The sequence below is a fragment of the Euprymna scolopes genome, chromosome 9 (assembly GCF_053919585.1).
Source record: "Euprymna scolopes isolate OS-2025 chromosome 9, ASM5391958v1, whole genome shotgun sequence".
Lineage (NCBI taxonomy): Eukaryota > Metazoa > Mollusca > Cephalopoda > Sepiida > Sepiolidae > Euprymna > Euprymna scolopes.
Genome location: NC_136490.1, coordinates 152,054,217 through 152,080,459, shown reverse-complemented (window position 1 = coordinate 152,080,459; position 26,243 = coordinate 152,054,217). Strand labels below are relative to the sequence as shown.

General features: G+C 33.9%; 1 protein-coding gene across 2 annotated transcripts in view; it reads right to left on the bottom strand.

Annotated features, from left to right (window-relative positions):
* Window positions 1-26,243, bottom strand: part of LOC145284929 (CBY1-interacting BAR domain-containing protein 1-A-like) — an 89,902-nt gene that overhangs the window by 2,047 nt on the left and 61,612 nt on the right. For both annotated transcript variants that reach the window (XM_080134023.1, XM_080134024.1), the window contains 2 exons: window positions 4,820-4,933; window positions 1,323-1,451 (listed from right to left, as the gene is read on the bottom strand). In XM_080134023.1, the coding sequence (XP_079990149.1) occupies window positions 1,323-1,451; window positions 4,820-4,933 (243 nt within the window). The remainder of the gene's footprint in view (window positions 1-1,322; window positions 1,452-4,819; window positions 4,934-26,243) is intronic.

Genomic DNA, 26,243 nt, shown 5'->3' with positions numbered 1-26,243 from the left:
ACGTTCCCATTCTGTCAACCACAATGAAGTAATTCGCAACTATATTCCATAAGGACCTGTGGTGTAACGGATAAAGTACTAGGTAAATTCAGTTGTAACTAACACTATTCTGGAGGTTGAGAGTTCAAATCTTAGTGAAGGTGATATAAAGAATACAATTGCAAATTGCTTAAAACTTCTATGCAATCATGGCTGAGGGAACAAGAGCATGCTATCCCCATGGATAAAATGACGCATTTGGTGGAAGAATGACGTAAGCTCCATTTGATATTTTTCCCCAAAAAAAGAGAGGTTAAATGTTCAGAGCACCATGATACTTCTTTAAGCCTTTAAATAAGGTTTAATGATCGTGTAATAGAAGAAATGTACTAACTATTAAAATATAAAGACAATCTTGCAATATCATTCTAACGTAAAGTATAAATTTAATCAGATATAGTTATAAACCATATATAGATCAGTGATGTGAACAATATAGAACATAAAAACACTTTCTATTGAAGATGTTGATATGTCTATGCTAAATAAAATTACATAAATATACAAATTGTTGATTTGCAAGTCTGGAAAAATCAAAACAAATAGAACATAATTAGGAAGAGAATTTAAAGAAAATCTATGGTCTTAAGTATCCACATTTAAACAGGCGTATATCAAATATTTAAAAAGATTATTTTCACATAAATAGTTTGAATTCAGCAATTTTTTGTGATTAGATTCTTCTTAATATTTTACACATTTTGCAACAAAAATCTAAAAATTTCAACTTTTAGCGCTTACATCATTCTTCCACCGAACGCATCAAATAAAAGGTAACATTCAGAATTCCGTGCAAATTCCCTAGTTTGACAATATATTCCTGAGGAAGGTCGAAGATTACACTGGTCAAAACGTTGTGCAAATAACACTCAAGATGAGAACAGTAGTCCGAATAATGCAAATTATTAATCCTTATCTCAAAAATTAAAAAATATAACTTATTAACAAACAATAAAAAAGATATGGTTAAAAAAAAGAAATTAATTATATCGTCAAAAGTACTTTAACTATAATAAGGATTATATTCAAAACAAGCTTATAGACATAATGTTCTTAAAATGAAATTATTCAAATTTTATTAATGCAAATTATCAATCCTCATCTCAAATATTCAGAAACATAAACACTTATTTTCAAACTGATTTTCACTCATAATAACATTTTGTTTGATTTAGAAAGACATGAGCGAGCTCAGATCTGGTGTAGTGCTAAAGCCATTCCTTTCAACTGCTAGCATAATTGGAGTACTGTAGATATACTTGATGCAGAAAATGTATGCTTACCATAAGAGTGAGGGATTTGTTACTTGGGCTGAAAGCCGGTTTCATGGTTGGAGTCGTTTCTACTGAGGCCTTACGGGCCATTTCCAATCGTGGCGTAGACATTGGTGGGTGAATATGTGTTCGAAATCCCTAAAAAATAAAAAAAAGGTCTTTTTTTTTTACTCAATAGAACAATGCGCATACAGAATTATTTATGAAGATCAGCCCTTTTTTAGGTATGGAAGATCCTAAAAAACTATGATACATGGGTTACAGCCACTACCAAAATTTATTGGTTCCCCGAGAAAGGAGGGATCGGACTTAGTAATTCACTCTCGTTCGTGCGTTCATCTATTCATTTGTTTACAGTTTTCTCAATAACCACGCCTTGGATTTTTAAAAAAATTTGCACAAACATTAGTCATAGTGAAAGTAAATTTTTCACTCATAGACGGGGGCCTGGCAAGCTGACTTGTACTTTGATTCCTTTAAAAAAATTAATCGTCTATGACGTATCTCTTTCACATAACTAGAAATAACAAATCTCTTTACACCTGTATTATCTCTATTATTTTTTGGTGATTCTATCATCTCATAGGTTTCCATTTGTCAGAGTCGACCATGGATGATGCATCTTTAGCCTAGCTGTCCGGACTGACTGCTCGACCAGAGCAGCACTGCTTGTGGTGAAGAGACTAATGCAGGAATGGCAATCTCTGTTGCAAAGGACACAAATAAGTGTAATCTCAGGACTGGTGAGATTGGTGCTCTCCTTTCTGCGTGCATGCTTCCCCTCCTCTGCTTTCAGATATTGGTTCAATGTTCCTCCATCTTGAGCGACCATCTGCAATGCTCTATCAGAACCTGATGTTGATATTGATTGTCTTCATATCGCAACACTCTTGTATCTGAGTTGGGAATAACCAGTGGATCTCTTCCAGATGCCAGCTCGCCATACAGGATATCTTTAGATATGTGATGGACATAGTCCAATCAGAGCAGTTTGCATTGCCTGAGGAGGGTATACATGCTGGGAAGGCTTGTGCAGAACAGGACCATTAGGTTGGAGACACTATCTTGCCAACGATGCAGCTGATTATTTGTAGGTTTGTGTTGAGTTTTCTCTTTTAACCAGCATAGGTGGCCCATGTAATCGCTGATTTATGTTAGTGTGCTGATGACGCAGACGCATTTAAAAAAGAAAATTTTATTGCATTGATGTAGGAGGCTATTATCTGGGACATAAATTGCAGGGATATTATGTAGGGAGTTGAGCAGCAAGATGTCTGCTTACATTACACTTGAACTTCTGCATGTCAGTACAGTCAAGGAAGCAGGAACCTGGAAGAAAATTCCAATAGCTAATAGTCCTAGAGAAGAAACAATTAGAGTAGAAGTCTTTCTGGCATTTGGCGATCTCTACTGTGCAGGGGTGGGATTTTGCTGCTTGTCAGGGGTATTTACATTATTCAAAATATAACTGCAAATTACTTAGAATTTCTACATAGTCATAACTGACCAAACGAGAGCATGCTACCCCCATGGATTACATAAAGTGTAACATTCAAAATTCCGTGCAAATTCCTGAATTGGACAGAAAGATTTCCAAGTTTGACAAGATATACCTGAAGAAGGTTGGGGGTTTCATCGACCAATAATGTTGTGAATATAACGATCAAGATGAGAACAGTAGTCCAAAGAATCCAAATAATCAATCCTTTTCTCCAAATTTCACAAATGTAAAAGTGACTTATCATTTTGCCATTTAAGTCACACATGTGTTTGTGGATGTGTACAGACACTATGCAAGTTAAATGGTAAAAGAGAGTCACTTTTCACTAAATGCTCACAAAAACATTAAGAAACATTAGAGAATGGTTGAATAAATCAAAATGACGAAAGAAATGCATAACTTAAGAGACTTGTTTGGTTAATTACAAATTGCAGCTAAATACAGCAATTAAAATAGAATTTATAGTGCCTGTCCAGAATTACCACCCCCTCTACAAAAAAAACAAAAATAAAGAAAAATCTGTATGATGTACGTACCCATGACAAGAGAACATATAAATTGATCAAGTAATTTTATTTTTAAATAAGAAAATCAAATTTTATGAGCATCCAAGCAGCAACTGTCTCACCCACCACCTTGAAATAAATTTGCAAAAAACAAGGGAGACAATTCTTTATACATACCAGATTTATGTTGTAATGCCAAACATTCCCAATAATTGCTTAAAAATAATTTTCTTGATAAAAATAAAACTACTTGGTTAATTTTCATGATTTTTGGAATATAGGTACACCAAAAGCCTTATGCTAATGATATACCAGCTCCAACAGTTGTTCATTAAGACAACTTACTAGAATACTGTAGAGACCATTCAGCTACTTCAAATGAATATATCCATTTCATAGGCTATATCAGTAATAAAGAAAGCTGCAGAAGTTCACAGAATATATTTGTCAACGTACTATGACCAAAAAAAGAAAAAAGATGAGGAAATATGTCCAAATGTTGACTGTCTTGTAATTTCCATTATATTACGAAGCATTTTCTTCTTTGTTTTTTCTCTTTCAAAAAATCTTTTTTTCTTTGTATCATCCTATATGTGTTGTATTGTGGGTGTATATAATGTGTGTGTATATATACGTGTTCATGCCCAACTAGTCTATATAATATATGTGTGCATAAAACTAATCTTGTGTCGTCTAATGGTTATAAATGTTCGTTGTGGATGGGTAGGTGTGTGTGTGTGTGTGTGTGTGTGTGCGCGCGCGTTTACACATATTCAAACAGATATGTTCACATAATATGGACAAAGCAATAGTCATTAATTCGGGACAAGTTCAACAAACATGACACAATGGCCGTTTTATAACGGACTACTAACATTACGTTGTGGTTCTCTTCGTCTCTCAAAAACTGCAAGGAAACATTTCATTTCAGTAACAACACGACTTTCCTTTTGGTTTTCCTCATTTATTTTCATTCTCAACAGTTAAGTGTTTCTCTCAGGGATTGACAACACTTTCTCTTTTTAGTCTTTACATTGTTTCTTAGTTAATTCAGTCAAATGGTTCCATGACTGACAAAGGCAACTTGCTACTCATCAACACTTCCGATCTCTGACTGATCAAATCATTATCTTTTTCCAAAAGTCTACCTAAAGTCTACGTCACATTAAAGTGACCTCTATGTAAGAGTCGTCAGACTCTAGAGGTCAATCTATTTAAAATTTTTGTTTAAGTTCTACATTCCTTAATTTACCAAACATCTTAACATAAATAATTTTCTCTGTAAATATTTATTTTGCTAGGTTAAGATTCTATTTTTAAAAATATTACAACGATCATAATAATCGACTATTATAATTCCATCATAATACTCAACCGTTTTAATAGTTTCCGGTGTTTTCCGGTAGACTAACAACATAACATATGAACAACATCCTTTTACTTTTTTCCTCTTTCCCTAACTTCTATTAAACATTTTGCACAAAAAAGGATTGTCATACCTCAAGATCTTTTTCAACATTTATTTCTGAAAGATTTTGGTAACACTGGGTGTACAGTTCAAGTGCTTTACAATGAAATGTTAGTTCAATATTCACAAAGTTCATCAACAATTTCTGTAAAAAAAAAAAAAAAAAAATAATAATTATAAAAATTTCTGTAAAAAAAGTAGTGATAAAAATTTTCTATAATTTCTATAAAAAATTAAAAATTTCCGAAAAAAAATTAATAATGATAACAAATTTCTGAAAACAAAACAAAACAAAATTAAACAATAATAAAAATTTTTTAAATCCCCAATCAAAATATTTTAACATTTCATTCATCAAATCTTTCTTGGGGTTCATACATGACATCCATTGCTCTTTTTGCTTTTCATAAATTCTGTTCTATCACTCTTACCACTTTTTCACACCTGCGACTATTCTTTATCTCTACAAATCTACTATCAAACTATTGTATGGAGTACTGTTGTCATATTTGGGTTGGTGGGTCTGTGTCCTATTTTAGAGGTCTTGATAAGAGACAGAAACATAGTTGTAGTTTGATTGGTCCCCACACTTTCTTTTTCTCTGCACCTTCTCTCACAGACGTGATGTTGCTAGTCTCAGTTTTTTTTTAATAAATATTATCATGGCAGGTGTTCCTAAAAAATAACTGATCTATTCTCGATTTCTTTTATTTCAACACGTTTGTCTTGTAAGTCTAATGATCTCTATTAACTCTTTCGATACAACTTTTTGTTTGAGTAACTTCGTTCTAACAACTACAAAATCGTGGAACTTTCTTTGTCTTCACTGTTTTCTTCCTACCTACAGCCTTAGTCTTTTCAAGACTAAAGTCAATAGGTCTGTCTTTGTAATAATCATCTTTCGTTCTTGTTAGCTCCTCACATCAAGTGGTTTCACGCCTTGTCGGGAGCAATTGCCATATTAAAAAAAAAATACCAAACAAGCTTTCTGAAATGAATGCAAGGAACATAACTCATTTTTTCATTTATATTTGCTCTCTATCGCCCCAACAACAGCGGAGTTACTATCTTTAAAAGCATATCTGAGAAAATTGACCACGCTCTATCTGCTTATCCTTCAGCTAATATTCATGTCTGTGGAGACTTCAATGTTCACAATGTGGAATGGTTAACTCACTTAAGCAAGACCGATGATGAGGGAAGGTTCTGTCATGATTTCTCCATTGCTCACTCAGATTGTACACGAACCCACCTGTGTTCCCGATACTGACGGCCAGTATGCAAGTCTCTTAGACCTCTTTCTCACAACTTGGTCTGAACTATGTTCAGCTTCTGTTCTGTTTCCACTTGGATCTTCCGACCACTCAGTTGTATCAGTTAAGATAAAAATGAAATCTAATAAGTCCCCAGATGTACCTCTCCATCATACAGTATATCAATACTCTATGGCTGACTGGGATAGCTTCCGCACATTTATATCAGATCTACCTCTGCGTTCCATGTTTAAAAAGGATGTGTCCTCTATAGTATCAGACCTGACAGAATGGTTAATTGTAGGTATAGACCGTTTCATACCCCCCAAAAAATTCCAGCAAAAACCTAACAGCCAGCCGTGGTTCTCTCCGGAATGTGCTGCTGCCACTGCGCATAGAAATCACTCTTTCCATTGCTTCCAACATAATAAATGTACTGAGACTAAAGCCGCCTTCAGAACTGTCAGCAACCACTGTAAAAAAGTAATAAAGAACACAAAAGAGTTGTATGCTCAGTCCGTTAAGTCCAAAGTAGTTGAGCAGCAGCTTGGTTCCCACCAGTTTTGGCAAATAGCAAACAGAATCCTTAACAGAAACGTGTGCTCTATCCCAACTCTCATAAATGGACCTGAGGTAATCTTGTCAGTATCAGACAAAGCCAAACTCTTTGCCAAGAACTTTGCAGCTAATTCTACCCTTTGCAACCAAAGCTGCCAACCTCCAATATTTCCTCCTGTATCAGAAAACATGCTATGTGATATACAAATATCTGTACGTGATGTTGCAAAGCTAATCAAAAACCTTGATTCCAGTAAAGCAACCGGCTCTGACGGTATTACATTTATAGCACTCAAAAGACTTCAACCAGAACTTGCGCCCATCCTTACAAAACTGTTTAAACGTTGTCTTAAAGAGAATTGCTTCCTGTCACCCTGGAAAATCTCATCAGTATGCCCCGTATTTAAGAATTCAGGTGATCACTCATCTCTCTCACAGTACAGGCCAATAAGTTTCCTGTGCGTCATGAGTAAGTTGCTGGAATCTGTGTTAAATAGAGAAGTAATCAACCATCTTAGCAAAAATAACCTTAGTGACACGCAATATGGTTTCAGTTCTGCTAGATCTACAACAGATGTGCTTACAGTTATATCTCATAGGATTAGCGAATCTCTTGACAGAGGCTACCTTTCTAGGGCAATTGCTCTTGACATATCAAAGGCCTTTGATAGAGTATGGCATAAAAGTTTACTTCACAAGATCTCCAGCTATACCATAGCTGGAAATGTCTTCTCAATTATTAAATCATTTTTCTCTGATAGGTTCATAAGAGTAGTGGTTGATGGACAGAAATCAGAAGCTCTTAGTATTAATGCTGGAGTCCCTCAGGGGTCAATCCTGGGCCCAACTCACTTCCTGATCTATATTAATGACCTTCAAAATCACATCCTTACATCATTCAGACATCTATGCTGATGACACTACTATCTATGATAGCACATCTAAGACCGTAAACAACCAAGTTCTCTCTGATTCTCTCTCCTCTGATCTTGAGCGCGTGGTACAATGGGGAAAGAGGTGGCTTGTTACTTTTAATGCATCTAAAACCAAGCTTCTATCTTTACATCATCAATACTCTGATCCGCATCTGGCATCAATTGAAATGAATGGCTCTCGTCTTGGGGAGGCCTCATGTTTTGACAAGCTTCTGGGCTTGATCTTTACTCCTGATCTTAAATGGAACACATACATTAAATCCATTGCCAAGTCTGCTGGAAAAATGGTGGGATCCTTCTATCGATCCAGTAGATATCTCACTGCTGATGCAATTCTCTATCTATATAAGAGCCAGGTACGTCCAAGGATGGAGTACTGTTGCCACATCTGGGCTAGAAAGGACTTATTCTGCCTTGATAGGGTTCAAAATAGACTTCGTAGCCTTGTGGGGGATGTCCTTTTCTCTTTCCTGCAACCTGTTTCTCACAGAAGAGATGTTGCGAGTTTGTCTCTGCTTTATCGTTATTTTCATGGCAGGTGCTCGGCTGAGCTCCATTCTATGCCCCCCCCCCCCCGCCAAACTTTCACAAGAAACACCCATTCAGCAGAAAACATTATCACTAGTTTTCCCCACTCTTTATCTGTGCCTAAACCTAAACGTAGATTCCATGAGCAAAGCTTCTTTCTTAGAACTGCACGCCTATGGAATTGTCTTCCGTTTTTCTGCTTTCCAGCTGACTACAATATGGTTGTCTTCAAGTCTAACGTAAACAAGTTTTTGATGAGCTGTTCCATATAAGTTAACAAATTTACCGAATCTCCATTACTAACGGTTACTATATTGTCCAATTTCTACTGTACACTCTTTAACCCTTATCCTCGAATGGCCTCTTGACCTTGATAAGTGGTGATGCCTATGTAAAAAAAAAAAACTCTCTTCTCAAAATATATTTGTGGCGAACACAACAAAAGCAAGAATTACTTCCCTTTATTATACAAAACTATTTTCATATTTAAAAAGGAATTCACTGCTTGAAATGCTTGATAATAATTTAAGATTAGAAAGAAAAAAAAATTCAATTTTATTTTGGTACTTGTACAGTTTAGTCAAGACATTAAAAACTGAAAATATCAAAAAAAAGGTTATATTGTACATATCTGTTTTGGACTGAAGATCTCCGAAAGCAAATTTCATTTAATTTGATCAAATAGTTTTTATTTTACAGCAGCAAAACACGTTTTTATGAGAGCGCGTTGAAGTCAGCCATTACGAAATTTGTTGAACACACCAAAGGGAGATAACTCCAGTTAAAGCGCCAACACTCCCTCCCCATCTTTATTGCTAGTTTTTCTCCCTAAAAATCGAACCTTTTGCTTGGCATCATAACAAATTGTTTTTTCGCTGTAAAAGAAAAACTACTTGATTAAATTAAGTGAAAAATTTTTTCAGAGAACTTTGTTCCATAACAAATACATGCAATATAACCTTTTTTCGATATTTTTATTTTTTTAATGTCTTGACTAAACTGTATAAGCGCCTTTATTTTTAATAAATAACAATATTTATTAAAAACAATTTCACACTCGTTTGGTCTTTCTAATCGTTAAATCTTAATTATTGAGTGTTTCAAACAGTGAATTGCTTTTTATTACACATGCGTTTGACAAACACCAAAACGCTGTAATCGGACAAACATCATTTTGACTTAACTCCAAACATCTCAAGTCATGCCAGGGATTACCATCACTATGGCATATAAGAGGAAGGAAAAAAAAAAAATGAAAAAAATACAAAACAACTGTCCAATTTTTGAAGATGAATATTTGACTATTTGAAAATTTGAAAGAAAACAAATTTCAATTTTATTTTTAATAAATAGCAATATTTATTAAAAATTTCACACTCGTCTGTTCTTTTTAACCATTAAATTTCCATATTTATTTATTTTCTAGGTGATATGTGGCTGCTAGGAGTTCTTTTTAATTATAATGCAGATATGGAGACATCTTCCATATTGGTGATCCTCTTTTCAGGTTACTCGCTAGCTGTACGCATAGATCATCTCACAACAAACTTCCACATGTCTGTTCATGGAGTCAAAATTATCCAAACCCCCAGGTAGTAATGTCATCTTTGATGATTTTGCACCGTCTTTTGGGTCGAGTAGGTCATTAGCGACCACCGATTTAAAAATTGAATTAAAAAAACTGATAAAAAAAAATATAATGAAAATATTTAACTAAGCAAGATAATATTAATATTTATATTCCTTGAAAATATGAATTTTAGTCATTAGAGTTACATAGCAAATAGTTAGCATTTGTCTTTTAAGCAATTTCAAAGATAAAATTAAAGTCAAGATCAAATGGCATAAGACTGAATTAGTGTCTTATGCATGTGGTTACAATTTCATTAAAATCGTATATATGTGGTTAAAGGTTTAATAGGGTTTTGTTAATTGGAGATGAGCCACAAATATTCAGTACATAGAGAGTAACGGAGACTTTAAACTACTTCTATTGCCTGACAAAAATAACTCCTCATATAAACTTTTGCAAAAGTTTCATGAATTTTATTTTATAAATAAAATATAATAAGAATTAGTTGCTGCCTGCTTTTTGACCGATAATGCTACAGTATCTGGGTATATCAATTTCCATCTTTACATGGCATCTAGTACTTTATAGAAAGAAAATTATTTCTGAAATTTTGTAAAAAAAAAAAAATGCTAATTAATATTTGCATAAGAGACTATGTAACTATGATGAATGTATTTATGCATTAGTTTAGTGGCAAAAAATTAGAAATTATGTTTTAAGCAAAAATAATTTATGTATTAGTTTAGTGACAAAAAATTAGAAATTACGTTTTAAGCAAAAGTGATCAGATTTGAATCCTGAATACATTTAGGTATACTTTACCCCAAACAAGGTACAGTACCACTTTGATATAGGGGGCTATTATCAGGGACATAATTTGCAGGGATACTATGTAGAGAAGATGTCTGTTTACATTACACTTGAAATTCTGCATGTCAGTACAGTCAGAGAATCAGGAACCAGGAAGGAAATTCCAAAGTCTAGCAATTCTAGGAAAGAAACTATTAGAGTAGAAGCAATTCTAGGGAAGAAACTATTAGAGTAGAAGCAATTCTAGGGAAGAACCTATTTGAGTAGAAGCAATTCTAGGGAAGAAACTATTAGAGTAGAAACAATTCTAGGGAAGAAACTATTAGAGTAGAAGCAATTCTAGGGAAGAAACTATTAGAGTAGAAACAATTCTAGGGAAGAAACTATTAGAGTAGAAACAATTTTAGGGAAGAAACTATTTGAGTAGAAACAATTCTAGGGAAGAAACTATTAGAGTAGAAGCAATTCTAGGGAAGAAACTATTAGAGTAGAAGCAATTCTAGGGAAGAAACTATTAGAGTAGAAACAATTCTAGGGAAGAAACTATTAGAGTAGAAACAATTCTAGGAAAGAAACTATTAGAGTAGAAGCAATTCTAGGGAAGAAACTATTAGAGTAGAAGCAATTCTAGGGAAGAAACTATTAGAGTAGAAGCAATTCTAGGGAAGAAACTATTTGAGTAGAAGCAATTCTAGGGAAGAAACTATTTGAGTAGAAGCAATTCTAGGGAAGAAACTATTAGAGTAGAAGCAATTCTAGGGAAGAAACTATTAGAGTAGAAGCAATTCTAGGGAAGAAACTATTAGAGTAGAAACAATTCTAGGGAAGAAACTATTAGAGTAGAAACAATTTTAGGGAAGAAACTATTTGAGTAGAAACAATTCTAGGGAAGAAACTATTAGAGTAGAAGCAATTCTAGGGAAGAAACTATTAGAGTAGAAGCAATTCTAGGGAAGAAACTATTAGAGTAGAAACAATTCTAGGGAAGAAACTATTAGAGTAGAAACAATTCTAGGAAAGAAACTATTAGAGTAGAAGCAATTCTAGGGAAGAAACTATTAGAGTAGAAGCAATTCTAGGGAAGAAACTATTAGAGTAGAAACAATTCTAGGGAAGAAACTATTAGAGTAGAAGCAATTCTAGGGAAGAAACTATTAGAGTAGAAGCAATTCTAGGGAAGAAACTATTAGAGTAGAAACAATTCTAGGGAAGAAACTATTAGAGTAGAAACAATTCTAGGGAAGAAACTATTAGAGTAGAAACAATTCTAGGGAAGAAACTATTAGAGTAGAAACAATTCTAGGGAAGAAACTATTAGAGTAGAAGCAATTCTAGGGAAGAAACTATTAGAGTAGAAACAATTCTAGGGAAGAAACTATTAGAGTAGAAACAATTCTAGGGAAGAAACTATTAGAGTAGAAACAATTCTAGGGAAGAAACTATTAGAGTAGAAGCAATTCTAGGGAAGAAACTATTAGAGTAGAAACAATTCTAGGGAAGAAACTATTAGAGTAGAAACAATTCTAGGGAAGAAACTATTAGAGTAGAAGCAATTCTAGGGAAGAAACTATTAGAGTAGAAACAATTCTAGGGAAGAAACTATTTGAGTAGAAGCAATTCTAGGGAAGAAACTATTAGAGTAGAAACAATTCTAGGGAAGAAACTATTAGAGTAGAAGCAATTGTAGGGAAGAAACTATTAGAGTAGAAGCAATTCTAGGGAAGAAACTATTAGAGTAGAAGCAATTCTAGGGAAGAAACTATTAGAGTAGAAACAATTCTAGGGAAGAAACTATTTGAGTAGAAGCAATTCTAGGGAAGAAACTATAAGAGTAGAAACAATTCTAGGGAAGAAACTATTAGAGTAGAAACAATTCTAGGGAAGAAACTATTAGAGTAGAAGCAATTGTAGGGAAGAAACTATTTGAGTAGAAGCAATTCTAGGGAAGAAACTATTAGAGTAGAAACAATTCTAGGGAAGAAACTATTAGAGTAGAAGCAATTCTAGGGAAGAAACTATTAGAGTAGAAACAATTCTAGGGAAGAAACTATTAGAGTAGAAGAAATTCTAGGGAAGAAACTATTGGAGTAGAAACAATTCTAGGGAAGAAACTATTAGAGTAGAAGCAATTCTAGGGAAGAAACTATTAGAGTAGAAGCAATTCTAGGGAAGAAACTATTAGAGTAGAAGCAATTCTAGGGAAGAAACTTTTTGAGTAGAAGCAATTCTAGGGAAGAAACTATTAGAGTAGAAACAATTCTAGGGAAGAAACTATTAGAGTAGAAGCAATTCTAGGGAAGAAACTATTAGAGTAGAAACAATTCTAGGGAAGAAACTACTAGAGTAGAAGCAATTCTAGGGAAGAAACTACTAGAGTAGAAGCAATTCTAGGGAAGAAACTATTAGAGTAGAAACAATTCTAGGGAAGAAACTATTAGAGTAGAAGCAATTCTAGGGAAGAAACTATTAGAGTAGAAACAATTCTAGGGAAGAAACTATTAGAGTAGAAACAATTCTAGGGAAGAAACTATTAGAGTAGAAGCAATTCTAGGGAAGAAACTATTAGAGTAGAAACAATTCTAGGGAAGAAACTATTAGAGTAGAAGCAATTCTAGGGAAGAAACTTTTTGAGTAGAAGAAATTCTAGGGAAGAAACTATTAGAGTAGAAACAATTCTAGGGAAGAAACTATTAGAGTAGAAGCAATTCTAGGGAAGAAACTATTAGAGTAGAAACAATTCTAGGGAAGAAACTACTAGAGTAGAAGCAATTCTAGGGAAGAAACTACTAGAGTAGAAGCAATTCTAGGGAAGAAACTATTAGAGTAGAAACAATTCTAGGGAAGAAACTATTAGAGTAGAAGCAATTCTAGGGAAGAAACTATAAGAGTAGAAACAATTCTAGGGAAGAAACTATTAGAGTAGAAACAATTCTAGGGAAGAAACTATTAGAGTAGAAGCAATTGTAGGGAAGAAACTATTTGAGTAGAAGCAATTCTAGGGAAGAAACTATTAGAGTAGAAACAATTCTAGGGAAGAAACTATTAGAGTAGAAGCAATTCTAGGGAAGAAACTATTAGAGTAGAAACAATTCTAGGGAAGAAACTATTAGAGTAGAAGAAATTCTAGGGAAGAAACTATTAGAGTAGAAACAATTCTAGGGAAGAAACTATTAGAGTAGAAGCAATTCTAGGGAAGAAACTATTAGAGTAGAAGCAATTCTAGGGAAGAAACTATTAGAGTAGAAGCAATTCTAGGGAAGAAACTTTTTGAGTAGAAGCAATTCTAGGGAAGAAACTATTAGAGTAGAAACAATTCTAGGGAAGAAACTATTAGAGTAGAAGCAATTCTAGGGAAGAAACTATTAGAGTAGAAACAATTCTAGGGAAGAAACTACTAGAGTAGAAGCAATTCTAGGGAAGAAACTACTAGAGTAGAAGCAATTCTAGGGAAGAAACTATTAGAGTAGAAACAATTCTAGGGAAGAAACTATTAGAGTAGAAGCAATTCTAGGGAAGAAACTATTAGAGTAGAAACAATTCTAGGGAAGAAACTATTAGAGTAGAAACAATTCTAGGGAAGAAACTATTAGAGTAGAAGCAATTCTAGGGAAGAAACTATTAGAGTAGAAACAATTCTAGGGAAGAAACTATTAGAGTAGAAGAAATTCTAGGGAAGAAACTATTAGAGTAGAAACAATTCTAGGGAAGAAACTATTAGAGTAGAAGCAATTCTAGGGAAGAAACTATTAGAGTAGAAGCAATTCTAGGGAAGAAACTATTAGAGTAGAAGCAATTCTAGGGAAGAAACTTTTTGAGTAGAAGCAATTCTAGGGAAGAAACTATTAGAGTAGAAACAATTCTAGGGAAGAAACTATTAGAGTAGAAGCAATTCTAGGGAAGAAACTATTAGAGTAGAAACAATTCTAGGGAAGAAACTACTAGAGTAGAAGCAATTCTAGGGAAGAAACTACTAGAGTAGAAGCAATTCTAGGGAAGAAACTATTAGAGTAGAAACAATTCTAGGGAAGAAACTATTAGAGTAGAAGCAATTCTAGGGAAGAAACTATTAGAGTAGAAACAATTCTAGGGAAGAAACTATTTGAGTAGAAGCAATTCTAGGGAAGAAACTATTAGAGTAGAAACAATTCTAGGGAAGAAACTATTAGAGTAGAAGCAATTCTAGGGAAGAAACTATTAGAGTAGAAACAATTCTCGGGAAGAAACTATTAGAGTAGAAACAATTCTAGGAAAGAAACTATTAGAGTAGAAGCAATTCTAGGGAAGAAACTATTAGAGTAGAAGCAATTCTAGGGAAGAAACTATTAGAGTAGAAACAATTCTAGGGAAGAAACTATTTGAGTAGAAGCAATTCTAGGGAAGAAACTATTAGAGTAGAAGCAATTCTAGGGAAGAAACTATTAGAGTAGAAGCAATTCTAGGGAAGAAACTATTAGAGTAGAAGCAATTCTAGGGAAGAAACTATTAGAGTAGAAGCAATTCTAGGGAAGAAACTATTAGAGTAGAAACAATTCTAGGGAAGAAACTATTTGAGTAGAAGCAATTCTAGGGAAGAAACTATTAGAGTAGAAGCAATTCTAGGGAAGAAACTATTAGAGTAGAAGCAATTCTAGGGAAGAAACTATTAGAGTAGAAGCAATTCTAGGGAAGAAACTATTAGAGTAGAAGCAATTCTAGGGAAGAAACTATTAGAGTAGAAACAATTCTAGGGAAGAAACTATTAGAGTAGAAACAATTCTAGGGAAGAAACTATTTGAGTAGAAGCAATTCTAGGTAAGAAACTATTAGAGTAGAAACAATTCTAGGGAAGAAACTATTAGAGTAGAAGCAATTGTAGGGAAGAAACTATTAGAGTAGAAGCAATTCTAGGGAAGAAACTATTAGAGTAGAAGCAATTCTAGGGAAGAAACTATTAGAGTAGAAACAATTCTAGGGAAGAAACTATTTGAGTAGAAGCAATTCTAGGGAAGAAACTATTAGAGTAGAAACAATTCTAGGGAAGAAACTTTTAGAGTAGAAGCAATTCTAGGGAAGAAACTATTAGAGTAGAAACAATTCTAGGGAAGAAACTATTAGAGTAGAAGCAATTCTAGGGAAGAAACTATTAGAGTAGAAGCAATTCTAGGGAAGAAACTATTAGAGTAGAAGCAATTCTAGGGAAGAAACTATTAGAGTAGAAGCAATTCTAGGGAAGAAACTATTTGAGTAGAAGCAATTCTAGGGAAGAAACTATTAGAGTAGAAACAATTCTAGGGAAGAAACTATTAGAGTAGAAGCAATTCTAGGGAAGAAACTATTAGAGTAGAAGCAATTCTAGGGAAGAAACTATTTGAGTAGAAGCTATGCTAGGGAAGAAACTATTTGAGTAGAAGCAATTCTAGGGAAGAAACTATTAGAGTAGAAGCAATTCTAGGGAAGAAACTATTAGAGTAGAAACAATTCTAGGGAAGAAACTATTAGAGTAGAAATAATTCTAGGAAAGAAACTATTAGAGTAGAAGCAATTCTAGGGAAGAAACTATTAGAGTAGAAGCAATTCTAGGGAAGAAACTATTAGAGTAGAAGCAATTCTAGGGAAGAAACTATTAGAGTAGAAACAATTCTCGGGAAGAAACTATTAGAGTAGAAACAATTCTAGGAAAGAAACTATTAGAGTAGAAGCAATTCTAGGGAAGAAACTATTAGAGTAGAAGCAATTCTAGGGAAGAAACTATTAGAGTAGAAACAATTCTAGGGAAGAAACTATTTGAGTAGAAGCAATTCTAGGGAAGAAACTATTAGAGTAGAAACAATTCTAGGGAAGAAACTATTAGAGTAGAAGCAATTCTAGGGAAGAAACTATTAGAGTAGAAGCAATTCTAGGGAAGAAACTATTAGAGTAGAAGCAATTCTAGGGAAGAAACTATTAGAGTAGAAACAATTCTAGGGAAGAAACTATTTGAGTAGAAGCAATTCTAGGGAAGAAACTATTAGAGTAGAAGCAATTCTAGGGAAGAAACTATTAGAGTAGAAGCAATTCTAGGGAAGAAACTATTAGAGTAGAAACAATTCTAGGGAAGAAACTATTAGAGTAGAAACAATTCTAGGGAAGAAACTATTTGAGTAGAAGCAATTCTAGGGAAGAAACTATTAGAGTAGAAACAATTCTAGGGAAGAAACTATTAGAGTAGAAGCAATTGTAGGGAAGAAACTATTAGAGTAGAAGCAATTCTAGGGAAGAAACTATTAGAGTAGAAGCAATTCTAGGGAAGAAAATATTAGAGTAGAAACAATTCTAGGGAAGAAACTATTTGAGTAGAAGCAATTCTAGGGAAGAAACTATTAGAGTAGAAACAATTCTAGGGAAGAAACTATTAGAGTAGAAACAATTCTAGGGAAGAAACTATTAGAGTAGAAGCAATTGTAGGGAAGAAACTATTTGAGTAGAAGCAATTCTAGGGAAGAAACTATTAGAGTAGAAACAATTCTAGGGAAGAAACTATTAGAGTAGAAACAATTCTAGGGAAGAAACTATTAGAGTAGAAACAATTCTAGGGAAGAAACTATTAGAGTAGAAACAATTCTAGGGAAGAAACTATTAGAGTAGAAGAAATTCTAGGGAAGAAACTATTAGAGTAGAAACAATTCTAGGGAAGAAACTATTAGAGTAGAAGCAATTCTAGGGAAGAAACTATTAGAGTAGAAGCAATTCTAGGGAAGAAACTATTAGAGTAGAAGCAATTCTAGGGAAGAAACTTTTTGAGTAGAAGCAATTCTAGGGAAGAAACTATTAGAGTAGAAACAATTCTAGGGAAGAAACTATTAGAGTAGAAGCAATTCTAGGGAAGAAACTATTAGAGTAGAAACAATTCTAGGGAAGAAACTACTAGAGTAGAAGCAATTCTAGGGAAGAAACTATTAGAGTAGAAACAATTCTAGGGAAGAAACTATTAGAGTAGAAGCAATTCTAGGGAAGAAACTATTAGAGTAGAAACAATTCTAGGGAAGAAACTATTAGAGTAGAAGCAATTCTAGGGAAGAAACTATTAGAGTAGAAGCAATTCTAGGGAATAAACTATTTGAGTAGAAACAATTCTAGGGAAGAAACTATTAGAGTAGAAGCAATTCTAGGGAAGAAACTATTAGAGTAGAAGCAATTCTAGGGAAGAAACTATTAGAGTAGAAGCAATTCTAGAGAAGAAACTATTAGAGTAGAAACAATTCTAGGGAAGAAACTATTAGAGTAGAAGCAATTCTAGGGGAGAAACTATTAGAGTAGAAACAATTCTAGGGAAGAAACTATTTGAGTAGAAGCAATTCTAGGGAAGAAACTATTTGAGTAGAAGCAATTCTAGGGAAGAAACTATTTGAGTAGAAGCAATTCTAGGGAAGAAACTATTAGAGTAGAAGCAATTCTAGGGAAGAAACTATTAGAGTAGAAGCAATTCTAGGGAAGAAACTATTAGAGTAGAAGCAATTCTAGGGAAGAAACTATTAGAGTAGAAACAATTCTAGGGAAGAAACTATTAGAGTAGAAACAATTCTAGGGAAGAAACTATTAGAGTAGAAGCAATTCTAGGGAAGAAACTATTAGAGTAGAAGCAATTCTAGGGAAGAAACTATTAGAGTAGAAGCAATTCTAGGGAAGAAACTATTAGAGTAGAAACAATTCTATGGAAGAAACTATTAGAGTAGAAGCAATTCTAGGGAAGAAACTATTAGAGTAGAAACAATTCTAGGGAAGAAACTATTAGAGTAGAAACAATTCTAGGGAAGAAACTATTTGAGTAGAAGCAATTCTAGGGAAGAAACTATTAGAGTAGAAACAATTCTAGGGAAGAAACTATTAGAGTAGAAACAATTCTAGGGAAGAAACTATTAGAGTAGAAGCAATTCTAGGGAAGAAACTATTAGAGTAGAAACAATTCTAGGGAAGAAACTATTTGAGTAGAAGCAATTCTAGGGAAGAAACTATTAGAGTAGAAACAATTCTAGGGAAGAAACTATTAGAGTAGAAACAATTCTAGGGAAGAAACTATTAGAGTAGAAGCAATTCTAGGGAAGAAACTATTAGAGTAGAAGCAATTCTAGGGAAGAAACTATTAGAGTAGAAGCAATTCTAGGGAAGAAACTATTAGAGTAGAAACAATTCTATGGAAGAAACTATTAGAGTAGAAGCAATTCTAGGGAAGAAACTATTAGAGTAGAAGCAATTCTAGGGAAGAAACTATTAGAGTAGAAACAATTCTAGGGAAGAAACTATTAGAGTAGAAACAATTCTAGGGAAGAAACTATTTGAGTAGAAGCAATTCTAGGGAAGAAACTATTAGAGTAGAAACAATTCTAGGGAAGAAACTATTAGAGTAGAAACAATTCTAGGGAAGAAACTATTAGAGTAGAAGCAATTCTAGGGAAGAAACTATTAGAGTAGAAACAATTCTAGGGAAGAAACTATTTGAGTAGAAGCAATTCTAGGGAAGAAACTATTAGAGTAGAAGCAATTCTAGGGAAGAAACTATTAGAGTAGAAGCAATTCTAGGGAAGAAACTATTAGAGTAGAAGCAATTCTAGGGAAGAAACTATTAGAGTAGAAACAATTCTAGGGAAGAAACTATTAGAGTAGAAACAATTCTAGGGAAGAAACTATTAGAGTAGAAGCAATTCTAGGGAAGAAACTATTAGAGTAGAAACAATTCTAGGGAAGAAACTATTCGAGTAGAAGCAATTCTAGGGAAGAAACTATTAGAGTAGAAACAATTCTAGGGAAGAAAATAATTAGAGTAGAAGCAATTCTAGGGAAGAAACTATTAGAGTAGAAGCAATTCTAGGGAAGAAACTATTAGAGTAGAAGCAATTCTAGGGAAGAAACTATTAGAGTAGAAACAATTCTAGGGAAGAAACTATTTGAGTAGAAGCAATTCTAGGGAAGAAACTATTAGAGTAGAAGCAATTCTAGGGAAGAAACTATTAGAGTAGAAACAATTCTAGGGAAGAAACTATTAGAGTAGAAGCAATTGTAGGGAAGAAACTATTTGAGTAGAAGCAATTCTAGGGAAGAAACTATTAGAGTAGAAACAATTCTAGGGAAGAAACTATTAGAGTAGAAACAATTCTAGGGAAGAAACTATTAGAGTAGAAACAATTCTAGGGAAGAAACTATTAGAGTAGAAGCAATTCTAGGGAAGAAACTATTAGAGTAGAAACAATTCTAGGGAAGAAACTATTAGAGTAGAAGCAATTCTAGGGAAGAAACTATTAGAGTAGAAGCAATTCTAGGGAAGAAACTATTAGAGTAGAAGCAATTCTAGGGAAGAAACTATTTGAGTAGAAGCAATTCTAGGGAAGAAACTATTTGAGTAGAAACAATTCTAGGGAAGAAACTATTAGAGTAGAAGCAATTCTAGGGAAGAAACTATTAGAGTAGAAGCAATTCTAGGGAAGAAACTATTAGAGTAGAAACAATTCTAGGGAAGAAACTATTAGAGTAGAAGCAATTCTAGGTAAGAAACTATTAGAGTAGAAACAATTCTAGGGAAGAAACTATTAGAGTAGAAACAATTCTAGGGAAGAAACTATTAGAGTAGAAACAATTCTAGGGAAGAAACTATTAGAGTAGAAACAATTCTAGGAAAGAAACTATTAGAGTAGAAACAATTCTAGGGAAGAAACTATTAGAGTAGAAGCAATTCTAGGGAAGAAACTATTAGAGTAGAAGCAATTCTAGGGAAGAAACTATTAGAGTAGAAACAATTCTAGGGAAGAAACTATTAGAGTAGAAGCAATTCTAGGGAAGAAACTATTAGAGTAGAAACAATTCTAGGGAAGAAACTATTAGAGTAGAAGCAATTCTAGGGAAGAAACTATTAGAGTAGAAACAATTCTAGGGAAGAAACTATTAGAGTAGAAACAATTCTAGGAAAGAAACTATTAGAGTAGAAACAATTCTAGGAAAGAAACTATTAGAGTAGAAACAATTCTAGGGAAGAAACTATTAGAGTAGAAGCAATTCTAGGGAAGAAACTATTAGAGTAGAAACAATTCTAGGGAAGAAACTATTAGAGTAGAAACAATTCTAGGGAAGAAACTATTAGAGTAGAAACAATTCTAGGGAAGAAACTATTAGAGTAGAAACAATTCTAGGGAAGAAACTATTAGAGTAGAAGCAATTCTAGGGAAGAAACTATTAGAGTAGAAACAATTCTAGGGAAGAAACTATTAGAGTAGAAGCAATTCTAGGGAAGAAACTATTAGAGTAGAAACAATTCTAGGGAAGAAACTATTAGAGTAGAAACAATTCTAGGGAAGAAACTATTAGAGTAGAAACAATTCTAGGGAAGAAACTATTAGAGTAGAAACAATTCTAGGGAAGAAACTATTAGAGTAGAAGCAATTCTAGGGAAGAAACTATTAGAGTAGAAACAATTCTAGGGAAGAAACTATTAGAGTAGAAACAATTCTAGGGAAGAAACTATTAGAGTAGAAGCAATTCTAGGGAAGAAACTATTAGAGTAGAAGCAATTCTAGGGAAGAAACTATTAGAGTAGAAACAATTCTAGGGAAGAAACTATTTGAGTAGAAGCAATTCTAGGGAAGAAACTATTAGAGTAGAAGCAATTCTAGGGAAGAAACTATTAGAGTAGAAGCAATTCTAGGGAAGAAACTATTAGAGTAGAAACAATTCTAGGGAAGAAACTATTAGAGTAGAAACAATTCTAGGGAAGAAACTATTAGAGTAGAAACAATTCTAGGGAAGAAACTATTAGAGTAGAAGCAATTCTAGGGAAGAAACTATTAGAGTAGAAACAATTCTAGGGAAGAAACTATTTGAGTAGAAACAATTCTAGGGAAGAAACTATTAGAGTAGAAACAATTCTAGGGAAGAAACTATTAGAGTAAAAGGCTTTTTTACATTTGGGGATATCTACTGTGGAGGGTTGGGATTTTGCTGCTTGTCGGGTTTGTCGGGGGTATTTACGTCAAAGGTGTACAAAAATTTGTAGTTCGCTGGAACACCTACCATTGAAATACTTGTAAAACAGGCAGAGGGATGCAACATTTTGTTGATGGGACAGAGACGGAAGCCTACCTAACAGTGCAGGGCCTATTAGGTTGGTGACTCTCTTTTGAACTCTGTCTAAAAGTGAAAGACTAGTAGATGATGCATCAGCCCGAATGTGACAGCAATACTTCATACATGGGCGAATGGTGGCCTTTTAGAGGTACAGGGTACTCTCAGGCATAAGTAACTTTCTAGTACGGTAGAGAGAGCTAATCTTCTTTGCAGCAGCCTTGGCAATGCCCTCAGTGTATCTGTTCCAACTCATGTTCCCCATGAACATTAAGCCGAGGAGTTTGAATGAAGTACTTTCAGGTAATGTATCATTAGCCATGGCTATTAATGATTAAGAAGGTTTCTTGTAATAATTAAAGGAAAGAAGCTTAGTCTTGGCATCATTGAAAGTTACTGTCTATTTCTGTCCACATTCCACTACAGTTTGGAGGTCTTCCACAAGGGTTTCTGCTATTGCCTTGGATATGTATTTGTTTTCCCCTTTTGTCTGTTATAGAGCATGGTGTTATCAGCAAATACACCCATCTCAGAGACTATTTTATTAGGGAGATCATTCATGAATATCAGGAATAATAAATGTCTAAGAATCGACTCCTGAGGTACACTTGCATTTATATTGTTTTGACATACGGCCATCGAGGACAACCTGGATTCTTCTGATTTAAGAAGGATTTAATTATGTTAAGTATTGATCCAATAATACCATAGGACCATAGAAGACCATCGTGCCATACTCTGTCAAAGGCCTTAGATATATCTAGAGAGACTGCCCTAGCCTCCCCTGCTTTATCCAGTGCATGGTATATACGTCCAGAGATTACAGTTAGGATATCTGCAATAGAACGGGCTTGCCTAAACTCATACTGTTGGTCCGATAGAAGTTTAGCAACTGTGAGGTAGGGGATTAGAGCTTGATTAATTATGGACTCAAATATTTTGACAAAAAGACGAAAAAGGAGGCTAATGGGGTAATAATTTAATGGGTCAGTTCTTTCACCAGAATTCTTGTAAACTGGTACCACAGAAGCAGTTTTCCAGGAGCCATGAAAAGTTTGAAGAGAATTGGAGCAACCTCAGCGGAGCATTTTTTTTTAATAGCACAGCCAGGATGGGATCAGGTTCACATGCTTTTGAGGTGTCTAGGCTTTTTTATATCATGAACTTGAGAAGTGGTGATTTTCAGATCATCTAATGTGGTTTATTTGCACAGAGGAAAATCTGGGAGGAAGTGGTTTGCTCGGTCCAAATAGAGGCAAACCAACAGGCAAGCAGGTTAGTCTTCTTGATTGCTGTGCAAACAACTTCAAGATTGTTGGATAGTCGGGGAATTGTTGATTGCCCATTATGTACTACACTGTTTTAGATTTTCTAGAAATCACAAGTTCCTAATTTCTGTGCTTCAATGCGTTTTCTGGTGGTTTCGATATATTCTCTCTTAGCTGTCACTATTTCCTTACAATTACTTTTGTCTCTTTGTAATGGATTTATGTTGGGTAAATCTGCAGTATGTATGTTTCCTTTGAGCTATGGCAGCATATAGAGAGTAGGTTTTGCTATATAACTTCCATATGGGAACATGTGCTTCAATTGCCACTTTGAACCATTCAGTGGTCTCATTTGCGCATTGTTTCACAGGAAGAGAAAAGATATTTCCCCATGGAGCATCTCTGATTTGATCCTTGATGGCATTCCAATCACTCATTGTACTACCTCGATGTTTTGAGCAGTGGTTCTTCAACTTGAGGTTGAGAGCTTAGAGTGATATCTATCATTATCACAGCGTGACCAGCATTCCTGAGAGGCAATGGGCGTTTGTTACACAATCCCCAGGAACTGTTGTCAGAAATAAGTCCAAAAGTGAGGCTTGCTGGTCCTGACGATCTGGGAGACAGGTCGGGAACGTTACTGTTTGTGTCAAGGAATGGGATATAGAAAAGTTATTTGTGATGCTATCAGTTGTGTTAGTATAGTTAGAGAAGCCAAGCCAACTACTGTGGTGAACATTAAAGTCACCAAATACATGTATTTGGGCGCTAGTGTCTAGGGAGAGTGCTATATCAATACTGTCAAAGACACGATTGATTAGTGTACAGTCTTGGGTTGAGAGAGAGCGGTAAAGAAAATATAAGTAGTTAATGCTATATTGTAAAGTTAGTCTAAAGCATATGAAGGCCTGGTCATCTGATTCTAGTTTAGATTCCCTAGTCATGGGGAGGGTGCTACGAATATAGACTCCAAGTCCGTGCATGTGTCTGTCAGAGTCCTTACAACAAATTGGAAGATAACCAGACATGTTAAAGTAATTAGAGGGGATGGAGGATGCTTAAAGAAATGATTCTACATTGTCTAAGTTAGTTCTATATATATAATGGTCTCTTCTGTAGATTTCCACGTATTAGGTTCCGCCAAAACAACTAAGTTGTTTGGAAATCCTTTTGGGTATTACTGCTAACCTCCATCGGTGCAGATAACTGCCACAAGACAGAGTACACAGTAGACCGCAGGGTTTTACATCCGAGTTTCCTTCTCCTACATGCATGTCTTAACGACGACTGGGGGTGCATCTCTCCCAATGAATTAATGCGCCTCCAGATACCAACCTAGAAATTTCTATGACTCGGCGGGGTACATACAGTGCCTAACCTTCCCAAATGGTTACCTATCTGGTACTGGTCAGGCTCAACGTTGCTTAACTTCGGTGATCTGGCAAGAACTGGTGTGTCAACGTGCTTGTGCCATACATATATATATATATATATATATATATATATATATATATATGTGTGTGTGCATTTATATATTTATGTACAGTTTTTTATGTTAACTTCTCCAAATTTATAAAACATGTATCTTGTTAAAAGCATCCTATGTGAGATTCAAACTCAAGTATTAACATCATAAAATCTACTGCCTCAGTAGATAAGTACGCTTCTTATTCCTTTTTTGTTAACCAAAAACAATTCATTGATATGTTGATCACTGTAGATGAAGAATTAGCAGGCAAAACTCTAAGACAGTGGTTTTCAAACGTTGCACTTGGGTAGCAGTGTCAGGAATCGTCAGTAAAAATTTGTGGTAAACACTGGAATATTTAGAATTACTGTCTTTCAAAGCTTATAACTTCTCGAAAAATGTAATTCAAACCCTAAATTTTTTTTAATTAAAGGAGCTAAGACCAAAATTAAAAAAAAAATAACAGGTTTAATAGCAAATTATGCAATATTTGTTTTTTTTAAATCGGTTTTCTTTGAAAAAGATTTAAAGAAAATCAACGAAATTTTATTTCCTTCGGTTATAAAAAATATATATAAATTCCAAAAAATCACTTACCTATAAAAACTACTATTTGATGAGTAGTTCAATTGTTCATTGTTAAGAATTTATCCATATTTATACTTATATTCCATGTCCTTTTTAAATAAAATACTTTTTTAAACAAGGATTACAAAAACATGAACTCCCATTTTTTTTAACTGTTCAAATAAAGGGAGACAAGTCTGATTTTATTCGCCTTTATATTCCGGTGCCTTAAAAGGACATAATTTATATGTCTTTTTAATGCGTGCTGTAAACCAAAATTAGTATTTTGGTCCTCTGTAGCTAAAAACTGAACACATTCACTTATAAGTTTTTACCGTTAAACAAAAAAACCAATTCACCGATTTTTTTTGATTTTTTTATTCTCTTAATGAAATACATGAATTTTTGATTGATATATTTTAATACTTCTTTATCGACTGAATTTTTTTTTAATATCTAAAAAAAGAAAACGAATGAAACAGAAAAAATTGCTGTATGCATCCCATATTTACTTGACATTCTAAGCATAACATAAGCTTCCACTTAAAAAAAAAAAATCAATGTGGTTTTTAAAAGAAAAAAAGGTTTTACACTTTGGACTTTACAGGTAAATTTCCAAAAAACACTTTTTTTTTTTAAATTAGAATATTTTCTTTATTGATCCTTTATCTTCAATTTGTGATATATAAAAATTTGGTATGTAAATTAATTATTAAATTTTAATAGACATTTCAAAATGGGGGGGGGGGGTGAATTAAAAAAAAAAGCGTTTGTCTAAAATATTATATTTGGTTTATTGGAAAGGGCATACAATTTCACATTGACCCTGAAAATATCATAAAAATTGAACCAATAGAAAAAGTTTGATAGATTTTTAAAGTTTAAAATTTGAAAATTATTTAACTCGTAAAATTCAATTGATTTCATTAGGTAAACAAAAAATGGCTGCATGAAGGTGCGCCGGCACTTTGTAAACACTGTTTTTTAAAAATAAAAAATATTTCTATTTTTTAAACAACTTTAATAGTTTATTTTGGAAGTATATTCCATAAAAAAAAATAAACAATCCACTTTTAAAAGAGAAATTACATTTTTTTATATTTTATTCACAATTTTGTGTGAGGGGTGTGAAAAATTCCCCCAAAATTCTGATACACCTAGCGCTTGGGCACATTGATAGATCCCATAGCTTTGATGTGCATCTCGTAGGATTCCTGAAACATTTGTCCAAATATGAGAAGCAAATAACCGTCATTTCGTTAGCATTGTTTAACTATTTAGAGTACTCTAAATGCGCTCAAATTGTATAAAGTTTCAGAACTCCTGCTCTAAGGCATCTTTGGCAACCTATGCAAGGGACGTAATACTAATTAAGTTCCATAAGCCCAGAGTTATGTCCCTTTGACTGTTCAATCGGGGATTCCATTTTTT